This window comes from Anopheles merus, chromosome 2L (assembly GCF_017562075.2).
Source record: "Anopheles merus strain MAF chromosome 2L, AmerM5.1, whole genome shotgun sequence".
NCBI lineage: Eukaryota > Metazoa > Arthropoda > Insecta > Diptera > Culicidae > Anopheles > Anopheles merus.
In genome coordinates this window covers 46,159,761-46,182,220 of record NC_054083.1, presented here as the reverse complement: position 1 = coordinate 46,182,220, position 22,460 = coordinate 46,159,761, and the positions used below count along the sequence as shown (strand labels likewise).

General features: G+C 45.3%; 1 protein-coding gene across 2 annotated transcripts in view; it reads left to right on the top strand.

The window, feature by feature from the left end:
- LOC121593268 (acid sphingomyelinase-like phosphodiesterase 3a) overlaps positions 1–22,460 on the top strand; it is an 81,356-nt gene that overhangs the window by 42,301 nt on the left and 16,595 nt on the right. For both annotated transcript variants that reach the window (XM_041915489.1, XM_041915490.1), the window contains exons 3-4: positions 10,108–10,176; positions 13,260–13,419. In XM_041915489.1, coding sequence (XP_041771423.1) covers positions 10,108–10,176; positions 13,260–13,419 — 229 coding nt within the window. The remainder of the gene's footprint in view (positions 1–10,107; positions 10,177–13,259; positions 13,420–22,460) is intronic.

The following is a 22,460-nucleotide window of genomic DNA, read 5'->3' as shown; positions in this document are numbered from 1 at the left end:
CGCTTCTTAATTTATTCAAATTTGATTCTCTAATGTCGTTATTATTCAAATGGTCGTTATTTATAGGCCCGAACTGTTCAGCGTTCCCGCTGTACGTTATCGCAATGGTGCACAGAGAGAGAGAGAGAGAGCAGTGCCGTTCCTGCAGTCCAGTTTTACCCTGTCGCCCTGCCTATAAGAATGTCTCCCCGTGAACGTGGGCTGCTTTCGAAATCGTGAAGCGCACAATTTATGAGACAAGATCATTAATTGCGTAATTTGTTGGCTTCGATTGGGCGCGTTGGCAGGATTTGCTTTGGATCACATTTTTGCGCACTTCGCTCCACTTTCGACGAACCGGGAAAAGGAAGGAAGAAGAAAAAAAAGCGTGATAAACCAACGCTTCGGACAGCGGGCTGCGTGATGCCGAAACGTCAAGATGCCGCGCTGATGGCATCCGTTGTCATCGTCGTCGTTGATCTAAATCGTGACGGAATGCTTCGTAGCTCTTGTTGGGCGCTTCCTGGGCCAGGATGGCGCTGCCACACGCTTCCCCGAAAGAAGCCATCCATCGTCAGGCTCGATAATTGGGCAAGTGTGTGCCCGAAGGCGCACCGAACGATCCACCAACGGGCCTGTCGGCGGAGCGGTACGATAATGATGACATTGTGTCGACGATGAGTGCGATAATGATGTTGCTTTCAGGGAAACTGTCTCCCGTTCCAGGCACTGGGCACTGTTACTCTTCTCATATTTTTTGTTCTCTTTTTCGTTACTCTCCTTCAACGTCTCCGTCTTGGGACATCTATTCGCGTGGAATGGTGAATAATTATGGCATTTTCAGTGGCAGTAACAATCAAACGAAAGATGTTGGCAAATTCGCGCGCCGGTCAGTCAAGTGCAAGGCCGGTGCTAAGGTAATAGCCGCACGTAAGACGGTATGATGGGCGCTTCCAGCCGGAACGAGGTGGTAGAAATTTCTGCACTCGTAAGCACCAAGCGATGCTAAGACGCTCACGTTTATGCGATATTTTTACTGCCCCGCATTGTTTGGCGTTCGTGGAAAATATGTTAGGTTTAAAAACATTTCCCGTACCAGGAATGGCGTGTTTGTTTGAAGATTATTTTGGGCAGATTTAATAATGTGATGTGATGACCTTTACAAATATTTGTTGAAAATGTTGAAACATATTTGCATACTTTTGTTTCCTAACTAGAAACGATTTGTTGTTTGTGAGCGCCTAAATGTATGCAAGAGTGTGCAGTTTGTATCTTAAAACTACTCATTTACTATAGAGTAATGTTTAAATGAATAATTTAATGAGTAGAATGCTCAATTTGGGGAAAATAAACGGTTGATTAATTTTGCCAGTCGTAACTTATTAAATGTCATATTTCAAGAATTATGTCAATATTCAGAGAAGGTTGAAGCCCGGTGAGAAACCGGCTCGACATTCATGGTCATCTCAGGGAAAAATGGACTAGACTTTATTTATACCAAGTAACGAGAATCGTCTGGCTTTTGCAAAAGCTGGCGTGTTAACCTTCAAATAATCAAGTGACGGGTTTGCTCTTAGTAGGGCATGTATAGCATAAAGTGTGCCTATAATACACACTGCAACAAAACAAATTCATAACTTGCTGACAAATGTCTTGTACACAGACTTGCGCTTCAATGCTTCCCGTACACTCCCTAAACACACACCTACAAACCCCAAGGATACTAACCACATCACGTCACTAGCTGAAAAGCATTCATCAGCGTTCCAACAATGACAGTAAGAGGCTACACAACGACAAATGTGCCACACCCGCACAGCACACTGGCAAAATGTTCATCTGTCGCTGTCGTATCAATTAAATTGAGCATGAAAGCCAAACCATCCCACACACACACACGCACACATTGACGCTGCAGAAAAATGGCTCCCCTTCGCATAGTGTCTTTTTTGTGTGTGTTCACAAACATACATAAACACACACACACTCCGAACCACCAAAAGAAACACACAAAGCCGCAGCGGCCTGGGCTGTTTTGAATGGAAGGAAAATGTGTGCCATTTCCTTCTCATTACGGCAGTGTTCCTCCCCGTTTTGCCTGCGGCACACGCTGCCGCTTACCAAAGAATCCTGTTAACATACACGCAAACCTCCTTCTCCTTTTGTCGGCAAGCATATATACACACACACATAAACACACGATGACTTAAACGAATTCCTGGTGCAAATGAACGGAACACAAAATATGTGCAAAATGAAAAGGAGGGAGTGTGTGTGTGAGGCGAAGCAAACGAAACCCGGTCGAGCGGAAAAAAAGGAAACGTATTTCTAACGTAAAAATCTCTGCAGTGGGGTCCGTGTGAAACCTTCCGCTGACTCATGGTGGGGTAAAGGGGCGAACAAAAAAAGCACACGAAACCTGACCGGAGGACTGCCTTCTTTACTCACATGCCAAGCACGACGGCTGTGTGTAAGTATATGTGTGTGTGTGTGGATAGGAATGTCCGTGCTGGTGTGGTAGGCTTTAAATTTCACCATTTTTTATGCCCGTAGACTGTGAGCTTTTGGCTGGCCGAAAGGATACAGGAGATGTAAGCGTGGCTCGCTGCTGCTGCTGCTGCTGCCGCTGCTGCTGTCAGCATTTGCAGCACTGTCTTCCGTAATAGGTGAATCCTTTAACTCCATCGAATGGGGTGAGTAAACGAAGCAGCCAGAAGCCGGGGAACAAGATGAACCGTAAAACTGTGCATCCAAAAGGGCACACACATACAGCCATAGGGGTGAAGTAGGAAGAAAAAAGAACGAACAAAACCAATGCATGATGCAGTAGAGCATCCATCGTGAGTGATCCTGCAGTATGTAACTCTTGTACCTTTCTTTTTTTTTGTCGGACTGCACCTCCATTTATGCCACCACCTAGCTAGACGTTTAGATGTGTGTTTCAATAGGGTTAGTGAGCGCGTATGTGTGTGGCTGAAAAGAAAATCTGACCAGTTTTCTAGGTCTTCCATTCATGGCACGATTCCCATCTCAATTTGCTGCCCCTTGAATCTGCCTGTAAAGAGGTTCCGACCGACCAGACCCGTGCATGTCTGAGGTTTCAGATTTGCAGGTCTTTAATTCAGCATGCAGTGCTCACTTCATCCTCGATCCATTCGGTACCGAACACGTCTCGTCTTCCCCAGTCTTTCCGATAGCTGTTTTTCCTGCCTGCTTTGGGCATGCGATGGAAAAAACAATCGACGACCGTTTGGTATGTTTTCGCATGTGCGGATGAACGAAAGAAAGGATTGGGTCGACTCATCACACAGACACACATACACTCCTCGATAATGAACCAGTTGACCTACACGTTTAACCAGAGATTTGTTGGAACACAATTTCAGTCCTGCCAGGACCAGAGCAACCATCAGCAAAACGGTCAAGAAGGCCGTCGCCGTCGCCGCCGCCATCACCACTCCACCGGAAAGGGGAATTGGAAAGAAGGCAATTTTGTGGCATTAATTCGAGGTCAAACGAGAAAACGATTGGTGCAGTGATTTATCCCTTCTCCATTCCAAACAGACCGTTTACAGCGTGACCCGTAGCAGAGAGGGGGAAAGTGGGACGAGCGTTACAAAAGAACGTCCTTAGTGTGTGTGTTTGTGTGGTATAATTGCACAACCCAGGCAATTGTTGGACCGTTCTTACCCCCACACGGGCTCAGGCCGGAAAGTGTCGTGGAAGCGCATTCGTTAAATTGTCTCCCGCATCCTCCCCGGCACCCAAGGGAGCGGTAGATTATATTCGGTTGGAAAAGTTTATTGGACAAATTAGCTTAGGTCATAATTTACTGCACTCGCAGTTACACACACAAACACACACACATATAGTAACTGGCAAATGGCACACATACCCGGGGTTTAATTTTCGGAAACTCGAAAGCTGCTCTCATCGAAAATGTATGACTTCCAAGTCCAGAAGAGGGTCAAGGGTGGCTTTTGCTTGCTCTTTTCGAGAAACAAAACGCAACCGGAATGGCATGAGCCACACCGCAAAAGCTACAAAAAGGAAGGAGGAGGAGGAGGAGGGGATGGGTGTAAAAGGGAGATTATTTTGTAAAACCAAACACTCGTGTAGGGCTGGCCAGCCGGGCAGCAGCCCAATGGCCATTTGGAATCGTGAAAAGTGTCTCTCCCAGTGGTCTCGAACTGGTTCGAATGGAGCATAGCGCGCAGACACGCATTTGCAAGAGGGCTCGGCTGCGGCCCCACCCGGGAGCCGAAAAAGGGATCGTTTCATAACTAAGCGGATCAGATTATCCGAGCTGGAATTAACACATCACTACCACGACGACGACGACGACGACGACGACGAACCGAACAGATGTTAAGTTGTGGTTTTTCTTGTTTTCTTTTTACAGAGCGTGTCCATGCGTGTTTGTGTGTGTGCTCTTTGCAATGAAAAGCTTTGAAAATGGAACGGCGGTGTGGGTCTCATGGTTTCATAAATTCTCCTACAAACTTTCGAACACTTTGCACAAAATTTATACCACCTGACCCTTTTTAGCGTTGCATACATTTAGGGGTAAAGGTTGGCTGGACGAATGAACAGAGGGAAAAAAACGCCACACGTCTAACATAACACACCCATTTTGCTGCCATAGAGAGGTATAGTAAAAGGTCGATTCGTCTTCTCATATCCTTGTACGCGTGTGTGTATGTGTCAGGAGCTTGCACGGGAGGACGCGCGCCGCGTGTGTAAATCCTTTTCGACATAACAAAGTTGCTCTACCATAAGCTCGTTACGCTCGTCCTCGGTGTGTTGCAGAAGCAGGTTGATGAAAATTTCCATTTTTACGTACACAAGCGACTTCATTTTTTCTTTCTTCTCTGTATTCATCATCATCTAACGTCGGTGTTCCATCGGCGTTCGACTCGTGTGAAGGTTTTTTTTTCTTTGCCGTATGTGTATGTGTTTTTTTACGAGGTGACAAGGTAAGGACAGGTACCGTGTGCATCGCCGTACGGTTGACGATGCATTCCCGGGGTAGGTTGGAGGCTCGATTCTTGAACCACACGGCGATACAGTGCGCTCTAGTATCGCACCGTGCCGATGCCGTCGGTTCAGAGGTTGAGGATGGCGCATTATCTGCACACCCGAACCGAAATGCCAATCTCTTACCCGGACGGCCCGCGTGAGATAGTGAGCCTTTGAGCGGTACGTGGTCGCTTTATGGACGGGAATGATCCGTCCCGGGAAGACCTTGAGCACACACACACACACACACAGAGCACACGTGTCAGCAGCGTCGACGGTTCGTTTAGGTTACTTACGTTCAGCCTTATAGTAGCTGATGGGTTGGAAATGGTGCTCAAATGAAGCCGACGACGACGGCGAAGACGACTACGACGATGATGATGATGATGATGATGATGATGGTGATGTTCATCGTACGAGCTACGGCTAAGCATGGCTGGAGGTCGTGTTCTTATGGCGCTAGCATGCATTTTATGACTCGTGATGTGGAACAGGGATTTGAAGATACTAAACATGGACGCGATACGTTATTTCCCTGTGGTAGGTACGATTGCTGCTATCTGATGTTTCCACCAGCCACTGTGAGTAATTTTTCGAAATCCAAACTTCATTTAATACAGTTGATTTTTAGATTGATGGAACCATATTTTTTCACAGAATGCATTCAATTCTACAACAATAATCCCGCTACTAACAGCCTACAATTCCAAGCGTTACCAACTAACGCTTAATCCGCTTCGCCGGTAAAAGTCATACGTTCCATCTTACGCGCGGTAAAAGAAGATTAAAAATCAGTCTACACGTCGCAGCGTTTGCAAAAGTGATCGTAAAAGTGGTTCCATTATCCATACGTCCGTGATAATGCCGGTGCTCTGATGCCGGAAGGGCAGCACAGAGGCTACAGACTTACACGACGTTGCTGCAGCAGCACCGAGTGCGAGGAAATAAACAGGATAATTAAAGTACCTCCGGAAAGCGGGATTACTTTTAGTGTCTTGCTGCTTCCGGAATGCGTCAGTAATGACAACTTCATCTGCCATATATATTTAGCTAAGCTTCCTGTGTAGAAAATAAGCGATAGCTCCACACCTGTGTGGCAAGCGAGTAAGAGCTTTAGCTGTGCTGGCATTATACGCCACTCTTCCGGTTTGTCATATTCTACTTCAAATACTGTCACCGGTTGTCGATGTTTAATCAACTTTCCACCAGCTCCCCTAGCCGGAATGTGAAACCTGTGGCGCGAATGAATGGAGGTGAAGCATTCCTCGCTGGAGAATGTGTCATGTCTATCTGTTGAAACACACTTTTGAAACGTGATTGTGGAACTTTTCGCGCGTTCCAGTGAGCATGGATAAAAAGGAAAATAATGCCGCAGCTACAAACGGAGCCTCGCCAGCCTTTGTGCGATACAATTACACACTTTAAGGCACCGAACATAACAAGGGAATTATGGAGTTCTGTGGAACCGAGAACGAAAGATTCCTGGAACTACTTCATCAAGAGCAACCTTGACACGCTTCCGTGCAAGCTCGTACTTAGTTGATGGTTTTCAGTGAATTTTGTCGATCGAATTCTAGCTAGGCTCAGTTTAGAGAACCGCACAACAAGCAATGCGACTGAAGCGGCTCGTAACAGCGTGACGGTGGTTTGTTGTCGGGGGCCCTAGGCATTTGAACCAAACCACAAGGCCCAAAATTGGATTAGATTAATAAACAAAACAAAAAGAAGTTCTGTTCGCTTACCTGCTCTTTTAATCATTTGTGATCTGAATGGCAACCGCTATGATCACAATCTCGAAATAATATAGAAATCGTAGAACAAATTAAATTCTTCGGTTAGCACACTCATTTTATGCAGAATTACGGAATGCTTCTAGCAAGACAATTTAATAGGAAAACTAAAGAAGCCTTAAGCTAAAGTACCATGCTAGCAAGAGGAGATGTGAACGATGCTCATTTGCAACCAACACACCCGACACGATAAATGTGCTTTAATACCGCCAAACAACAGATGGTGCACATAGACATATTTTACATCTTAAGCACGAGCTGCTGTCTGTCTGTCTCCAACGAAAGCGTTATGAAATGAAGCGATATAATAAAAAAGAAGAAATATTAGGACACCGTCTGGTGTTGGTGATATACGAACTCATGTAACGCTATTCCTCTTATCCCTGGGGACGGGGAAGCATAAAGTTTGTGTCGTTTAATGTGTCGTTTAATGTGCCGTTAACATGCAATGCTGTTTGATTTCAACGAACGCCACAATGGGAAATGTTCGGTGGCCGAACAGTTAAAATCTACTTTAATAAACAGAACGGAGAGGACTTATGGGGAAGTATCGTTAAATATGTATCTGAAAAGAACCGTTTTTGAAAACGTTAAATCTTTTAAAATTATTGTATATTGCATACATTTAGGCGAATTCACATTAATGAAGTACTCCTTACGTTATTTAAAAAAAAACCCGAAACTAGGCAACCTGCATTGCAACTGATTTGTATTTTTACTCATTTGTCTTTTCCAACCTTACTTCGCCTTAAAACATACGCAAACACACAAGCTCATGAGTGAAAAGTTTATCACATCGTAAAACTGCGTGTTGCTTAATTCACGCGTATCGATTTTGCTGTCAGTCAAGCTTTCATTCCCCATCTTACCACACGCTCATGTACAAGCCCACCAATCATTCTAACGAAACAAAGCCCTGAGCCATGATTTGTACCCTCTTTACGTTACGATGTTTTCTCCTCTCCTACCTTTTCTTTGCCAAAGTCAACAGCACCAGAAACCTGCCGTTCGTTTTTTTTCCATTCATTTGATTTAACACTTTAACCCATAACATCTCCCAACCGTTCGCCCGTTTTTTTTTGGTATACGAGCAAACGCCGAAATGGTTCACTCCGAGTCAAAGCAGTCGAAATCAGCGGGACGGTTCCGATCCGGTATCCGTCCGTTGCGTTACTGCCACATCGCATCGCAGGAACCATGTAAGTAAAAGGGCGCCATCACACCATAAACATCGCAGCAACGCGGTTCGTGGTCGTCCTGCACTAACCGTGCCCACGCTAGACGTGTAAAAGGTGAAGCAACAAAAGGAAAAGAGAGAAACAAATACCGTGCTCAACCCGATAGCGATGCGTGTTGGAAATACAAACAACGCGGAAAAGCGAAAGCACAACAATGGTTGATTTCACCTATGAAGCGATTGGCTGCTTTTTCATCACGATGAACCGTGTGTGAGTGTAAGCGAACGTGTTGGCAAACAAAACAACAAAAAAAGTAGAACCTCCAGATACGGTGGCAGAACCATCGCCAAACCGGTAGGGAAACAGGAACCACTTTAATGCTTCCCTATATTGCGCGAACGAGCAACCGTGGCCGTGTGCTGGTCCATGCTTGAAGGAGGAAAAATCGATGAACAAATTGGTTAGCATAGTCTTTATTTACATTTCATCCCTCGCGCCCAGTCACTCAGCTTCGCTCGAAGCGATTCGATCAATCTCTGTGCGGCTGCTACCTGTGCGACGGAGGTGGCTGGTTTTCCGCGGCGAACGGAGGAAAACGGTTCTGCTGCTGATAGCGACATGATTTGTGAAGGTTTGCCGTTGCTATCGACGGTTCCGGATGGAGGGGGCGGTTTGTCATGGAAACCGGTGGGGAAACGTCTTATGGAAAAGGGACGCACGATAAAATCCTTTCCAACCGGACCCCCTTTTCACGCCGTCGTCTGTGTCTCGGGCCGGGGTGGCTTGCATCAATAATGTAGCCCCGATCAGGTGTGTAAACCGATGAATGCTGCAAGTGGGTGCTGTCTGTGTTCCATCCGTTTTTTTTTTCGCCTGTTGGCTCTTGTGTTTGTGAGTGTGGTTGGGTTTTATGAAAAAGATGAAATGTGAACACTGCTTGCTCTCGAGAAAGGTTGTGAAGTATGCCGCTCGTTCCAGTTTAAGTGTGTCTGTGTTTACCTCCCGACCCGACCAGGGCGAGAAATACATCCGGCTCTTTGCCTATCGGTATCAGCATCACACGCACGGACGCGATACACGATACACCTTAAGCGGTTCTTTGTTCAGCCCCCAAAGACCAGACCCAACCGTGCGCCATGGTTTACATGGCCGGCGGGAAAATGCTTTCAACTCGATCGCCTCGGTCGATTCCCTTCTTCTGCGTCTTTTCACCGAATGTGGTGAATATCTCGATCTTTGTGCCAGGGCATCTTGCCCAGGTAGCACAGCCGAAAATTCCAACGCAAACGAACGAACGAAAGCATATTTAAGCGTCTATCCGCTGTTCGACCTTTCACTGGTCGCGAAGAAAGCATTTCTGTTTGGGTTCCGTGTTTTTTTCGCTGTACACAACATACACGCACACAAAAAAACTGGCATTCCATCGGTGAACGGAAAACGAACAAACGAGATGATGGAATGTGCGGAAACGGATCGATCGAAGCCCGCTATCAGTTGATATTCACTTCCAATTATAACAAGCTGAAGAAGTTTAACATCGGAAAACCGTTTTTTTGTCTACTTCTACTACTATTGGAGCTCGAATGAGAAAGCACAACACAACAGACAGCCTTGAACGTCATCCCTCTGGGAATTGGGTGTGTGAGAGTGTGTGTGAGCGTGGGCTTGGATCGTTTATTTATTTATTTCACTGCCTTTATTTACCTGCTGGTAGCAGACTCCGTTACGATTTATGTTTCCCCGTCCCCACGATTGCGAATCGATTCATTGCGTTCTAGGTTAGGATTCAAGCGGGCTTAGTAGTGTACCTGGTACAGGCCAGAAGTGCCAGAGAAACATAAATAACAAGCAATTGTCAGGAAAAGGAAAGGGGAAAGCGGTGAGAGTGCTTTCCATTTTGAAAGTAAATAAATAAGATTCTCGTTAGCTCAGTCGATCACAACATGCTGCTGCTGCTACTGCTGCATCCTCCTGTGGATGGTGTTTTATCAATCGTTTCTCCATTTTTTTTTGTTCCATCGATATTTACAGTTTACCTTGCTGTGTTTCCGTCCATTCCCGTTTTGCAAAGCGTACTTAACAAACGTGCTCACTTTTTTTCTCTCAACTCTCAACTTTTCCCACTTCCCTTCTGTTTGCAGGCTACTTCTGGCACATAACGGATTTACATCTGGATACGTACTACACTACCAAGGGCGATATCTTTCGCAGTAAGTATGCTGTTCCCCGTCCCATTTTTTTCACTTCCCCTTTTGTTGCCCTGTGTTGACAATCTGCAAATTCCTGTCCATGTTTTCCCGTCCGTTTCGGCCTTTTCCTTTGCTACCTGCGTGGTTCTTTCCGGGTTCGCGTGTTTTCTCCCCTACCGTTGATACAAATTTCACGCACAACCCAGGAATAATGGTGCGCTGAAGTTGTTCCCAAGAAGGACGCTCCATTTTTGTGTGTATGTGTGTGTGTGTGCTTGTTCTTCTCCTGCACACTACGATAACAACACTCTATTTGCCCTTCAAGGACGTCGGCGTACGGTTTCGGGGTGTGCGAGCCACTCGCTCAAGATGCGTACGAACATATGCAAAACGCTTTCATGGAATGCTTGCTTGGGCCACTTGGTAATCGAAGCATTTGGAAAGCAAGTGGAATCCCATTTTGGGACGGTTGGTTGGACGAATAAGGCAAGCATGCCGATACCGAGGAGGTGGGTTTTCGCGATGCTTTATTGCTTTTTATGTGTGATTTAAGGGACAACAATGGGAACGGAACCCGGCGGGAACGATTTTACGAGCCGTGCCACAAGTGCCTGAGATTGTGCCAAGCTTGCTTGCTATATATAATGATTTTAAGTGGTTGATTGCAGTGCAGACGGTGGAGTAGATGGTGGTGGATGGAGCAGATACAGTGCATGAATAGATTTGAACAAACATTTGTTCGTTCGTGTAAATAGTGTAAGAAGAGGATGGATGTTACATCGATGCAAAACGGTTGTGTTTAGATGAAATTGAGCTTTTTGTCATGAGGAAGTGTATTTTTTAGGTGCTGAATATGAACAAGAACATAATTTCAATATCATTTTTCAAAAAAGGTTATTTTTTATTTTTTTGTATTTTCCATCCAATATGCATTTAACAAGTAATTAAATAAGTTTTTGGCCCTCAAATCAATCGCTTTTGAAACGCTTAATGCAACATAACCACACACAAAAAAATCCATCCCGAGCTGCAATTAACGCCCAAAGTTTATTGATGTCCCAAGTCTAAACCAACAAACACCCACCCGTGTACACGTTCAAAACAATAATTAAACGAAAAAAAGCTGTATGAAATTCAATTTATTAAATCAGGGTTTCAGGCTGTTCGGGGCATGCATTCCTAATTGAAAAGCTAAACTAATAATGAAACGGTGGTTTATCCACAGCACAGCCCACAGGTCACAAATCTACCAGCCACCAGGCGTCCCCACCGGGCAAATCAAGCAGGCGGGGGCTGCACGTGTAGCAAAATTGACACTTTTTTGCCCCCTTTTCCCGTTCAATTTCATCAACCTTCGTTTGCCACAGCCCGCCTACTGATCGATAATTCGAAAAGGGGTTGTTTTAAATAGTGCAGATTAAATCGAAACGATACACCGCTGACATTAACACTTCAAATTAATATCGCACATTTGACCTCGAAATTAGGGCAGACAGACACACGCACACACACACGCACACGCACACACACACACACACACACACACACACACACACACACACACACACACACACACACACACAACACACACCACACACACACACACACCACACACACAACACACACACACACACCCACCACACACACACACACACGCACACGCACACACGCACGCACACGCACACACACACACACACACACACACACACACACACACACACACACACACAAGCAAAAACAAATCGTGAACTAAAATAGAACCATAACACCATGCCATGTTCATATTTAAATATTAATCTGCACTTCAAGCTTCGCATGCCACGACAACCGCTTTATTAGAGCCATTTTGCAGCAAATTGCATCCCACCACTCTCAGGGGGGGGGGGGGGGAATGCAATGGTTGTTTGAGGTGGAAATGAAATTTCCATTTCACCATAAATTCCAAAGCTTCCCGTTCACCCTACGGACCATTTAAGAGACGACTAGTGATCGGTTTGGCAGTAGCTTGCTTAATAATAAAACCATTACACATATAACTACTTCTGAGTGCAACACAGAAGTCGCATGGTTAGCCACACACACACACACGTACTTACACTCACGAGATGATAAAAGGTCTAGCTTTACTTCCAGCCCACCGTCAGCTAGTCGCAGCAAGAAAAGTACTCGATCCGCCCCGGGGGATACAAGCCGCGAGCTTGAACGTCGGTGGGATAAAGTTTTGTCAGCCTTACCACCGACTCATATCTCTTCTGGACAGCGTGCGCTAGACCCGTTCTCCATGCCAATTCCCTGCAAATCTCACCGGGCTGACCTAATTTGAGTTCGAGTTCGGGCAAAAATAGGGGAGTTTTGGTCTGGTTTTGTCTGGCTGGAACAATTTAGCAAGCGAAATGAAACATATCTCCCCTTTTGCAAACGACTCAAAGGCACAAGAAAAGGCTGTCACGTTATGGGTGGAAGGTAAAAAAACACACACACACCCAGTGAACAGCACAAAAAAGGGACAACTGGACACCATTGTCAAAACTCTGGTGCGCCCTGCGTGATTGCTGGTTTGGACTTTGGCAACCCGAAATGCGACTGACTTTATCCAATAAAGGCAGGGCTGGGGCCGAGTTTTGTTCCGTTTTTTTTACCGGCTCACCCACATTATAGAGACCCCATCTTTGGACCGCTCGTTCATAGAAAAAGGCCCAAAAATTCTGCACACGAACGGCAATGGGAGGGAAAAAGCAGATGAAAAAACACACCGCTCAGCTTTATTCCACTCACATCCGCGCTGTTAAACGAGCGGGGACAGCTACAAGGCGCAAGGAACTCGTACGACGTGTGTGTGTGTGTGTGTGTGTGTGTGTGTGTGTGTGTGGAAGGTGCCTGCAATCGTTCTCAGTTGCAGCTTTGCCAGCTAATCCTTTTGCATTGTTCGTGTGGGGCGTTTGGATTTTGGATTCGTTCTTCCTCGCAGAAAACTTTTGCCCGACGTACGAGGACGCCCGCTGTATCTGTCTCTCCTTTTCTCTTTTAGCTCTTGTTTTTCCTTGCAGCAGCAGCACACCTCCTTTTTCTTCTCATTCACGCTGATTATTCCGTCTCTCCCGCAGGTTGCTGGCTTAACGAACATCACTCGAACACGGCCAGTGCCAAGCGCCCGGGCCCGTACGGAGATTACATGTGCGACAGCCCATGGAGCCTGCTGGAATCCGCCACGCAAGCCATGAAGTCCAAGCAAGGTGATAACGTCGAGTTCGTCCTGTGGACTGGGTAAGTGCCAACTGGACCACCAGTGCTGGTGGGGGGGGGGGGGTCCACACAGTGGTTCCGCAGTTTTGGTGCGAGAAAAGCGCCATTTTTAAGCATTTTTTGTCTTCCGGAGTTTCGCTTTTTTTATCAAGCAGGGCAGAAATACTTCTTCTTTTTTGTGTATGTGTGTTGGTTGGTTCCCTGGATTTGGTGCCTTCTGCTGGCCATTCCCGAATGGCCGTTACTGGCCATAAACTGCTTTTCGAAACGAGGCAACGATCGAAAGAAAAGGGACGCCAACGGTGGGCAGGACTGCTGCTCGACCAAACTTTAGTGCGCGTGATTTATCGACAGTCGGTACAATTTATGATGTCTTGCAAGAAAAGCACCCGAAAGTGGAAGAAAGAAGGGGAAGTGAGAGAGAGAGAGAGAGAGGTTACCCAAGAGGGTGCCCTCCCGTAATCTCTCCCTTACATACTTGCCCTTTTTTTGGGGTTTTGTGACATGGTTTTTTGTTTGTGTGTTGGCGTGTTTGGCGCGACCGCCACGCTTACACGGTTACACAGTTCGATTTTCCGGGCAGAGTTTTTTTTATGCCGGTTGGAGCACACTAGGAGAGCGTGTGTGAGTGTGCGGCAAAAAAAAAAAAATACGGGAAATGAATCGAAACCGTTGCCCTCCGACCGGGTATGTTATTAATATTCTCCCACAATCGCTATAAAATCTCGACCAGTATAAATCAAATCAATGCCAGTGCATTGGCAGGTCGATTCGGCACCACAGTTTGTTGCCTGCTCGAAATCTCTCCCCGAGCGTTGTTTTTCACCAGCACTCGAGCAGCGCTCTAAAGATTGGAAAGTTTTTCTTGCCTTCCCGGAAGCACGGGAAGCACAAAAAAAAGGGATGAAGCTTCCTCTTAGGGAGAATGAATTTTCTTTTCATATTTTCCCCCTCCCCGACTGCTCCATCCACTCCATCCCAATCGATGGAACGTCGCTTTTGTGGGACTTTTTTTTTTTTTTTAGCGCTGTCTTTCCATCGATTCAAGCATAACCGATTTCATTCATTTGACCTTGTTCGCTTCCCAGTCCGTATCTTTCAAGCACCGTATTTGCGCACTTTGGTCGCATGGCTCAGCGCAAACGGTTTGAATATTTGATCACGAATTACATAATGCCCCGCGCGATGCGGTACGCGATATGAATGATAACAATTTTCCCTCTGTGTGCGTTTCCCGCTTTTGTGTAGCATTTTGGGTGAATTATTCCCGCCTTCAATGGGTGGGCTGGGGTGGGGAAGTGTTACCATTTTGTCGGTGCGTTTATAAATTGTAGCAAAGATGCTTGACGCTGCGTGTGGCGTTTTTTTATTCCACTTGTGCACGCACACGATTGTTGACGACAAACGCGTGTAAGCGTTCGATCGCGTTAGCCCTTTTGTGTCGTTCCTAAGGGGTGGGGAGTGTGCAAAAGAACCATATGGAAGAAAAAAACAGTGCGCCTCATAACGGTGACGTTTGATCGAACGCTTGGCTGCTTCACAATCGTATCGCGCTGTACAGGCAGGAAGGTAACTGGCAATACCGTCGCCCATTCGTTCGGTTTTGATCCCGCTGGCCCGTTCGTTTTTCCGGGGAAGCGTACAATCCCGGGCGGGACAAAAGTTCAAAGCGCTCAATGTGCTGTGTGCCACTGCTGAGCTTTGTTTGACGGGAAGTAACAGCAAAGGAACAAAAGAATAATAGAGGGGGGAAAAACACGCTCCCAGATCCAACGAGCATCCCGTTCTGTCTAGCTCGTTATCGGATTCGTGGAGCAACTGGCTGCATACTATCGATCCCGGGTAGAGTTCCTGCCCGATGGTGGAGATGTTTATGAGCACAAAAAATTGAATTATCAGTGCCGCGTGACAAACGCAAAAAGCTGATCTTATGAAATAATCATTACGACGATACCAGGGTTCATGGTTTCATGGATCAAACATTTCAAGGTGAGTCGACTAAAGGGAGTAAAAATGGAGATTTTTGTGTTTTTTAATAAAGCATCAAGATTGAAGCTTAACTTCCCTCAGAAGGAAGGCTAGATAAATCAAAACTAGATAAATCAATCTGGTGCTGAAAAATCTTAACCCAACCTGGACAATTAGGGTTAAAAAACAATTGCCATATAGTTTGCTTAAACCACAAAGCTTGAAGGAATTTTCCTTTTTAAATGTTATGCTTGAATAAATTATGAAATAAAACATAATATTTACTGTTGAAAAACAATGATCCATTGCACCTGGCAATACAATATTTACTTTACTTATTTATGCTTGAATAGTTCATCAAACACCTCTACCCTCTTCGATGATATGCTCTTCTGCATCAAATCCTCCGCCTAATTGAACTACACCATCAGCACACGGTGATAAAATCATGCTTCAGATGATCACATGTTCACTCTGCCACTGCCGGAATGTTACTCCACATAACGACTACGGCTGCCAACTTCAGAGTGAAGACTCACTCGGGCTTAAAGAATGCTTCAAATAAATATTCCATACATACATACATCGTCATTTCCCCGTGCCATGTGCGCCATCCTCCCTTCACCTCCGTGCGACTGTCTCGCCATAGCTTCGGCTTCGGTATTTGGTTTTTCATTTATTCTCGGAATTTGCTATCGACCGAACTTTGTAGCGGCAGCAAGATAATGGGCTGTTCCGGGGCAGGCGCACGAAACACGTGGAAACGGGGGAAATAAATCCTGAGTGTGTATTCCATTTTTGATAGGCAATTTTCTTCCCGTACACAGCCGGTAATTCGACCTACCCTGTGTACCAGAAAAACATGCACACACACACACACACACACACTTACACACAGATAGAAATTCCGCCGCTTGCGTAAATGCACGCATGTGAGAGCGTCGGTGTAGGAAGGACTAAAAACAACAAGGACTTCGTTTGAGCCAATACAACGGAACTCCTCTAGCGGCTGGTGTAGTGTAAAGCAAAAGTAAAAAAAAGGCACATGAATTGTATCATTTCGCAGAGAAAGGCTTTTCCAGCTCTTCGCCGAACTGTGAAAAGCGGCAAAAGTTCCCGCTCCTCCAGCTGCTCGTTCGGAGGCAAGACAACCGCCAAACAGAAGCGCAACCCCGGAAAGCTCGTGGTGTTTCGGCCGTACCGCTCGGCACACATACGACGCAAGACTTTTTGAAATACGCCTCTTCGATTCAAGGTGAAATTCAATTAATATTAAATGATATTTCTTCGGAAAGCGAAAGCACACCGGCAGTGCTCGTTTTGCCGGTGTACTTTTTTCCCCACCACTTGTGCTGGGTTAGTGCTGGGTTAGTGGAAGTTATTGAGAAATAGCTGTAGCAGCGCAGCATATCAAAATCGAAGCGGAATGTATTCTGTTTACCTTTTTGCGCAATCGGTTTATTTTGCTCGCACAAATGAATTTTGTGATTATTTATTGATTTTAGCTCAAGCAAAACTATATCACCGAGCACCGAAGACACGCAGGTTCGGGTTCAAGTGAAACGCGTGTAGGCGCAGTGGTACGGGAATACGACAGGGATGAAATGAAATAAGGGGCAGAAATTTCATCTTCATTTATTTTGTATAAACCTAACACGGTCGCAAAAACATACACAGACACTCCCAAGTATTGTCTCTTAATGTTATCATCAGGTTTAATATCTCGCCATCCATCCCTGGAGATACATTTTCACCTTCGTGCTAGAATGCTGCTTGAAAATTAATCTTGGCTCAGCTCCAAAAAACCCCCGGATGCAATGAAATCATAAAATCTACTCTCAACCGAAGCCGGTGCTACTATGTGCTGCGTACCCTTTTTGCCATCACCGGGCACACGATACTCACCCACTTAACGAGTCGCCCAGTGAGACGTTCAAGCATGATGTCACCTACGTTAAGGTATGCGCTATACGTCTTCGAACAGGGGCGTTCACTGCGTAGCGTCACAGATTTTTCTTCCCCATCCATGCTCATGTGTTTTAAGAACCTGCCCGACAGCAATCGGGGTAGTGACGGTAGGTCAAGACTTGGGCTATGCTCTGCCACTCAGTGCTGCTGCAGTGCCATCTTAAAGCAGCCAAAGGGGGAGAGCTTTCAACCCACTCAAACTCAACCAAGCAAGCTCCATACCAAACCCATATTTAAAAGAGTCTATTGAACCTAGTGGCCTTACCGGCTGGAGGATGTGCTTCCTTCAAAACACAAGAGCTGCTCTAGACGAACGCGCACGAAGAAGAGCAACTGCATTGCATTCCTCGTTGCTGTTTTCCTCCCCGCATTGTTGCTCCTAACGATGTTACTCGCACCTTCGCACACACCTGAACAATCTTGTGTACAATCTTTTCCATCCACGAAAGCGATGTTCCACCCACTCTTTTACCCACAATTGGCAACGTCATGGGATGCTCAAATCCTTGTGCTTCCGCATCCGCACACGATCCATTCCCTGCCCGAGCGTTGAAAATTGAGCGTTTATATATGTATGAACATTCCCGCGCTTGCCGCAACAGGGTAGGCACTATTATCCTTATGCAATCATCAGTAGCAGTGCCCGGGACATTTTGCAAACCCGGGGGGAGTGGGGAATCGTTCCGCTTCGCATTAGCGAGACATTCAGCGAGCACTCCAGAAGTGGCCTCTCCAACCCGGCCTGGCAATTGTTTCCAGTTGCCTGTGTTGTTGCCCGAGACTGATTAGGTGCCGGGTGTAGTCGGTGCGAGTTAATTAAAATATTTTAATTAACTTGCGGCTGCTGTTCGCTCGCACGCATTTATGGGCTTTCGTGCAGGCAGTGAGCCGTGGTTTTGGTGTGCGCTTTCCCGGTCGATGGGGCGCGGGTAGGGCATCTTGTTGCGTCGGTAGGCTGAAGTGATGATGCTAAGAGGGCTAAGGCTTCATTACCTCATCATGCGAGAAAGCTTTTCGCTGGAGGATCGCTGGAGGAGGTATTATTAGCCGATTATGGTTATGCTGGATTAGTTCGCTACAGATGCTTGGCTGAGCTGGGGAGGATCAATCAATGTTGAGCGATGAGCTAGTGATTAGATAACGTAATCGATTGCTTGAGAGAGAGAGAGAGAGAGAGAGAGAGCGAGAGGAAGCCAAAGAAGATTGAAATAGTTAATAAATATACTGTTATTGGGACTTGTGATATTGAACAAAAATTACGTTATTCTGTGGATTCACTTTTCGATGGATATTTCCACTTAAAAACATATTTTTACATTCCTGTGTTTATATACCAATATCAAAATTGTGTGGAACTGCATAAAAAATGCATTGACTTCACATACCTAGACCATTTTAGAGTATTTTGAAAACTGAAATAAGCCAATCATCCTGCCAAATAAAACTGAACTGAAAACTGAAATAAGCCAATCATTTACTGTCAAAGACCATGCGCCTCCATCATTCACAAACCATCATGCGCCTCCAGTCAAGTTTTTTTTTAAATTAACTTATTAACACTCTGGGCGCTTTGTGGCTCGCTTGCACGCATCACAGCTTTATTCACTCTCCTTCTCTATGATTGGCCACTCAGCAACTCTCAGCACAGCGTATTGCAGTGGGAAGAAAGAGAGAGCGCATATTTCCGAAGCGGCATCGTACGTGAGGATCGGAAAGATCGGATCACTCGATCGTAAGCCAATGAAACGCTCTCATCGATCTCTTATCTTGTACTGTGTTCTCCACAGAAAGGTGATGCAATCATTATAGTGTCCTTTGTCTTATCTTATCTTATCATCAAACATCAAAGAAGCCCATTTTTAAATGACGAAGAGTTAATTTTATATGTCTCATTTTATTGTCATTGCTTTTCGGCTTTCATAAAAATTTAAAATTAATCCAATTCGTTTTGTCCCAATTTAAACATTAAAAAATACACGTAAATAATTGCCAAACTTTAAAGAACTTTTTCAAATTTACCAATCCTCAGCCAAATGCAAACGAAAAATGCTATGTAATGTACATTTTCTTCTTCTACATCCGTTCAGGCACACCTGAGCGTTCCGACAAGTAAAATCCATTTGAACATTTCATCCAAACACGCCGATTGGAAACATTTTCATTAAATCTGGCAATCAAAGTGTTTAATTTCCCGCACAAGCAGCAGCCCCACGGGTCGAACCGCCAGCCAGTCACGAGTGCAATTCCATTAGATCTCAGTAAAAGTTGCATTCAGTCCGCAAGAAGTTTTACCTTATGTTTTCTCTCTTTCTTTCTCTCTCTCTTTCTTTCTCTTTCGTTCTCTCTCTTTCCATCTCTCTCTATCTCTTTGTGTGTGTGCGTCTCTCTCTTTCCCTCTCGTTTCATTACGCCCACGGCCACCACAAACCCACACTCAAAGTGGCTACGTTCGATCGAAACTTGATGAAAAATAAAAGCTTCGATGACATAGAAATAACGCCATTCTAACCGGTGGGAGCAGTGGGCGTTGGGGAAATGCTTTTCTCTTCTTTTTCCATACCCTTGCTCTTCTGGCAAGATATGCTGGTTTTCCGAAAAAAAAGAAGGAAAAAAAACATAAGGAAATTGGTTTAAGTACTTACACTCTAACGGTGCCAAAGTGTACCACTGGCAACCGAACCTTTTAATACTTTTCCGCCCATTTCCTTGATGTTCACCGATCGAAGGGCGTGTGATAGCCATGATGCTCGGATCGGAACACGGTATGAGCGTGTGGGCGGGGGTGGGGGTATTTGTGGAGCAACAACGAGTGCGGTCAGTGGTTCGTGAAAGTTTCCCAAACGGTTACAACCCGGCATCCCCGAACGCTTTTTTCTTGCCGTTTTCATTTCTCTCGCTTGGGCCTGCCTCCCATTTCATTAGAAATGCCAAAGGGAAAGGTTCTCTACCCATCTCTCCGTCGAACAGGAACAAGATTCTGCAGTGGAATGAGAGGAAGTGAAAGAAAAACAAGAGCGTTGTGGCGTTGGGAGGAAGCCATGGTAAATGAAATAATTTCTTTTGCATTCGATTTTGATTTCGACTTACTGAGAACACCACTGTCTGCGGGGGGGGGGGGGGGGGCAAGCGGAACCGGACGTTTTGGGAAGTGAACGGTTTGGAGCATTTGGCAGAGCAGGGCTATGTTTACATTGCGTTCGAAATCTGGCAGCTTCGGTTGCGGTTGAACGGAAAGCAATCATTCCATTCGGTTCTAATTAAATAGCCAATTAAGTACAAAACTCACTCACTTCTTCTCGAAGGTTTGAAGGTGCTGGACCACAAGTGTACGTAATGGGGTTCCAAAGGCATTTGTTTCCTTTTTTTGTGCGTGCAATGTAACGATTACCTGTGTTTAAATGATGGTTATGTTATTGCAATGATGCAAAGTTTTGATATGTTTGAAGTCGGGTTTTCCCATCCCCTTTCTCGTCAAGCAGGTTAGTGTTTGTTCCTGAAGCTGAAGAAAATGAAAGGCACTTCAATTTCCACTCTACACAGCCATTCCGCCAATATCAATCGCTTTTTCATAAGCGACCCAAAGCGGCGGATAATATCTTCTTATCCGTTCGCGAGAAAATACTTCCTTTGAGCGAAACATTCCATTCGCTCGAAGCTGATATTTTCATTTAAATTCTTCACCCGACACATTGTTCGCTACAAAACTCGCTGTTTTGCTCTCGACCCTCCATCTGCACACCGAACCGAAGCATACCGATCCGCACTGATCGAAGCCATAAGAATCGGTCTTCCCGGCAGGATCCACGATTAAACGGCAACGAGACGAGATTCAGTAAAATTAATTTGAAGCTAATTATGTTATTTTACCCCCACATCCATCGCATTTCCCGCTCTCGAGCGCACTCAATGGGCAGAAATTAAATTCCTATTCCATTTCCGTTTATTGTAATCTACGCGACGGTGGAGAAAGAGTTTCCGCGGGGCGCCAATTACAGCACTACAGTGGATCACGAAAACGCTGGCAAGATCCGTTCCGAAGCGGGCAAAGAAAATATTGGCAAACGGCTTCCAAGTGGTTGGGCAAAAAGGCAAACGAAACACGGGCGCAAGACGGCCCCACTGTAAACCATCTTTAAAATGGCCCATCGAGGCAAGGCAAGGTGAAGATGAAAATCGGCTGAACGGTGCTTCTTTTGGCTTCCAACCACTGCAGTGGTGCTCGAAGAAGGTTGAATAAAACATTACCGTTTCCTATGGAGGTGGGCTCGCCAAGTGGGCCCTTTTTGGTTGACCAGCTTGCGGGAACCTAGGGAAAGAACGAAATACGTTCAAGCCTGCTGCTTGAGAAATAAAATATTTGAAGGAAAGAATCTTGTTCTCGTTGAAGCAACGCATTCAAGCAGCTATGCAGCTAAAATCGATGAAACATTCATTCGCTTCGAATTCATGGCTGCTTAACATTTTTCATCGTATTTTATTCGAAGGTTGTTGTTTGATTGTATCGTTTTTGAGTGTCGGGTGGAGGATGCAGAACTCTACTTTTCTGACAAGAAATTTACCCCTAAATGTATGCAATTGAAATACAAAACAAAACTATCTAACACGCAGGAAAACAGTTGCCAACAGTTTTGTTTTATAATAACGAGCCATTAAAATAAACTCTTAATAAATTTCCTATCTTGTATAAGCCGTTTCTCCACCACAACATACATTAGCCATTTAGTTAAGCTAATCAACATTCACATCTTTCCTTAACTGTCTTCCATTCTCCTTATTTGTTCCTGTTCAAAGGCTTTTCGATGAAACAATTTTCAATATATTTTTCATTCAAGAACGAAGGACCTTTCTACCTTCCTTTTTCCCACCATAAAAACCCAACACACCGTCTTTCACACGGTCACGCTGATGTGGTGGAAAATTTCATCAGCGATCAGCGGCTTCCGGGGCTCGAAAAACATCACGAAAAGCTAATTCTGGCATGTCACGGTAAAGGATATTTATTGAAGCTTAAGCGATTGAATCTTTCCATTTTTCCATCAGCCATCGAAATGTGTGTGTCTGTGTGTGCGTTTTCGACATTTTGAGCCTTCCTTCACGTTCCGGATCGTTTCGATTACAATCCATTG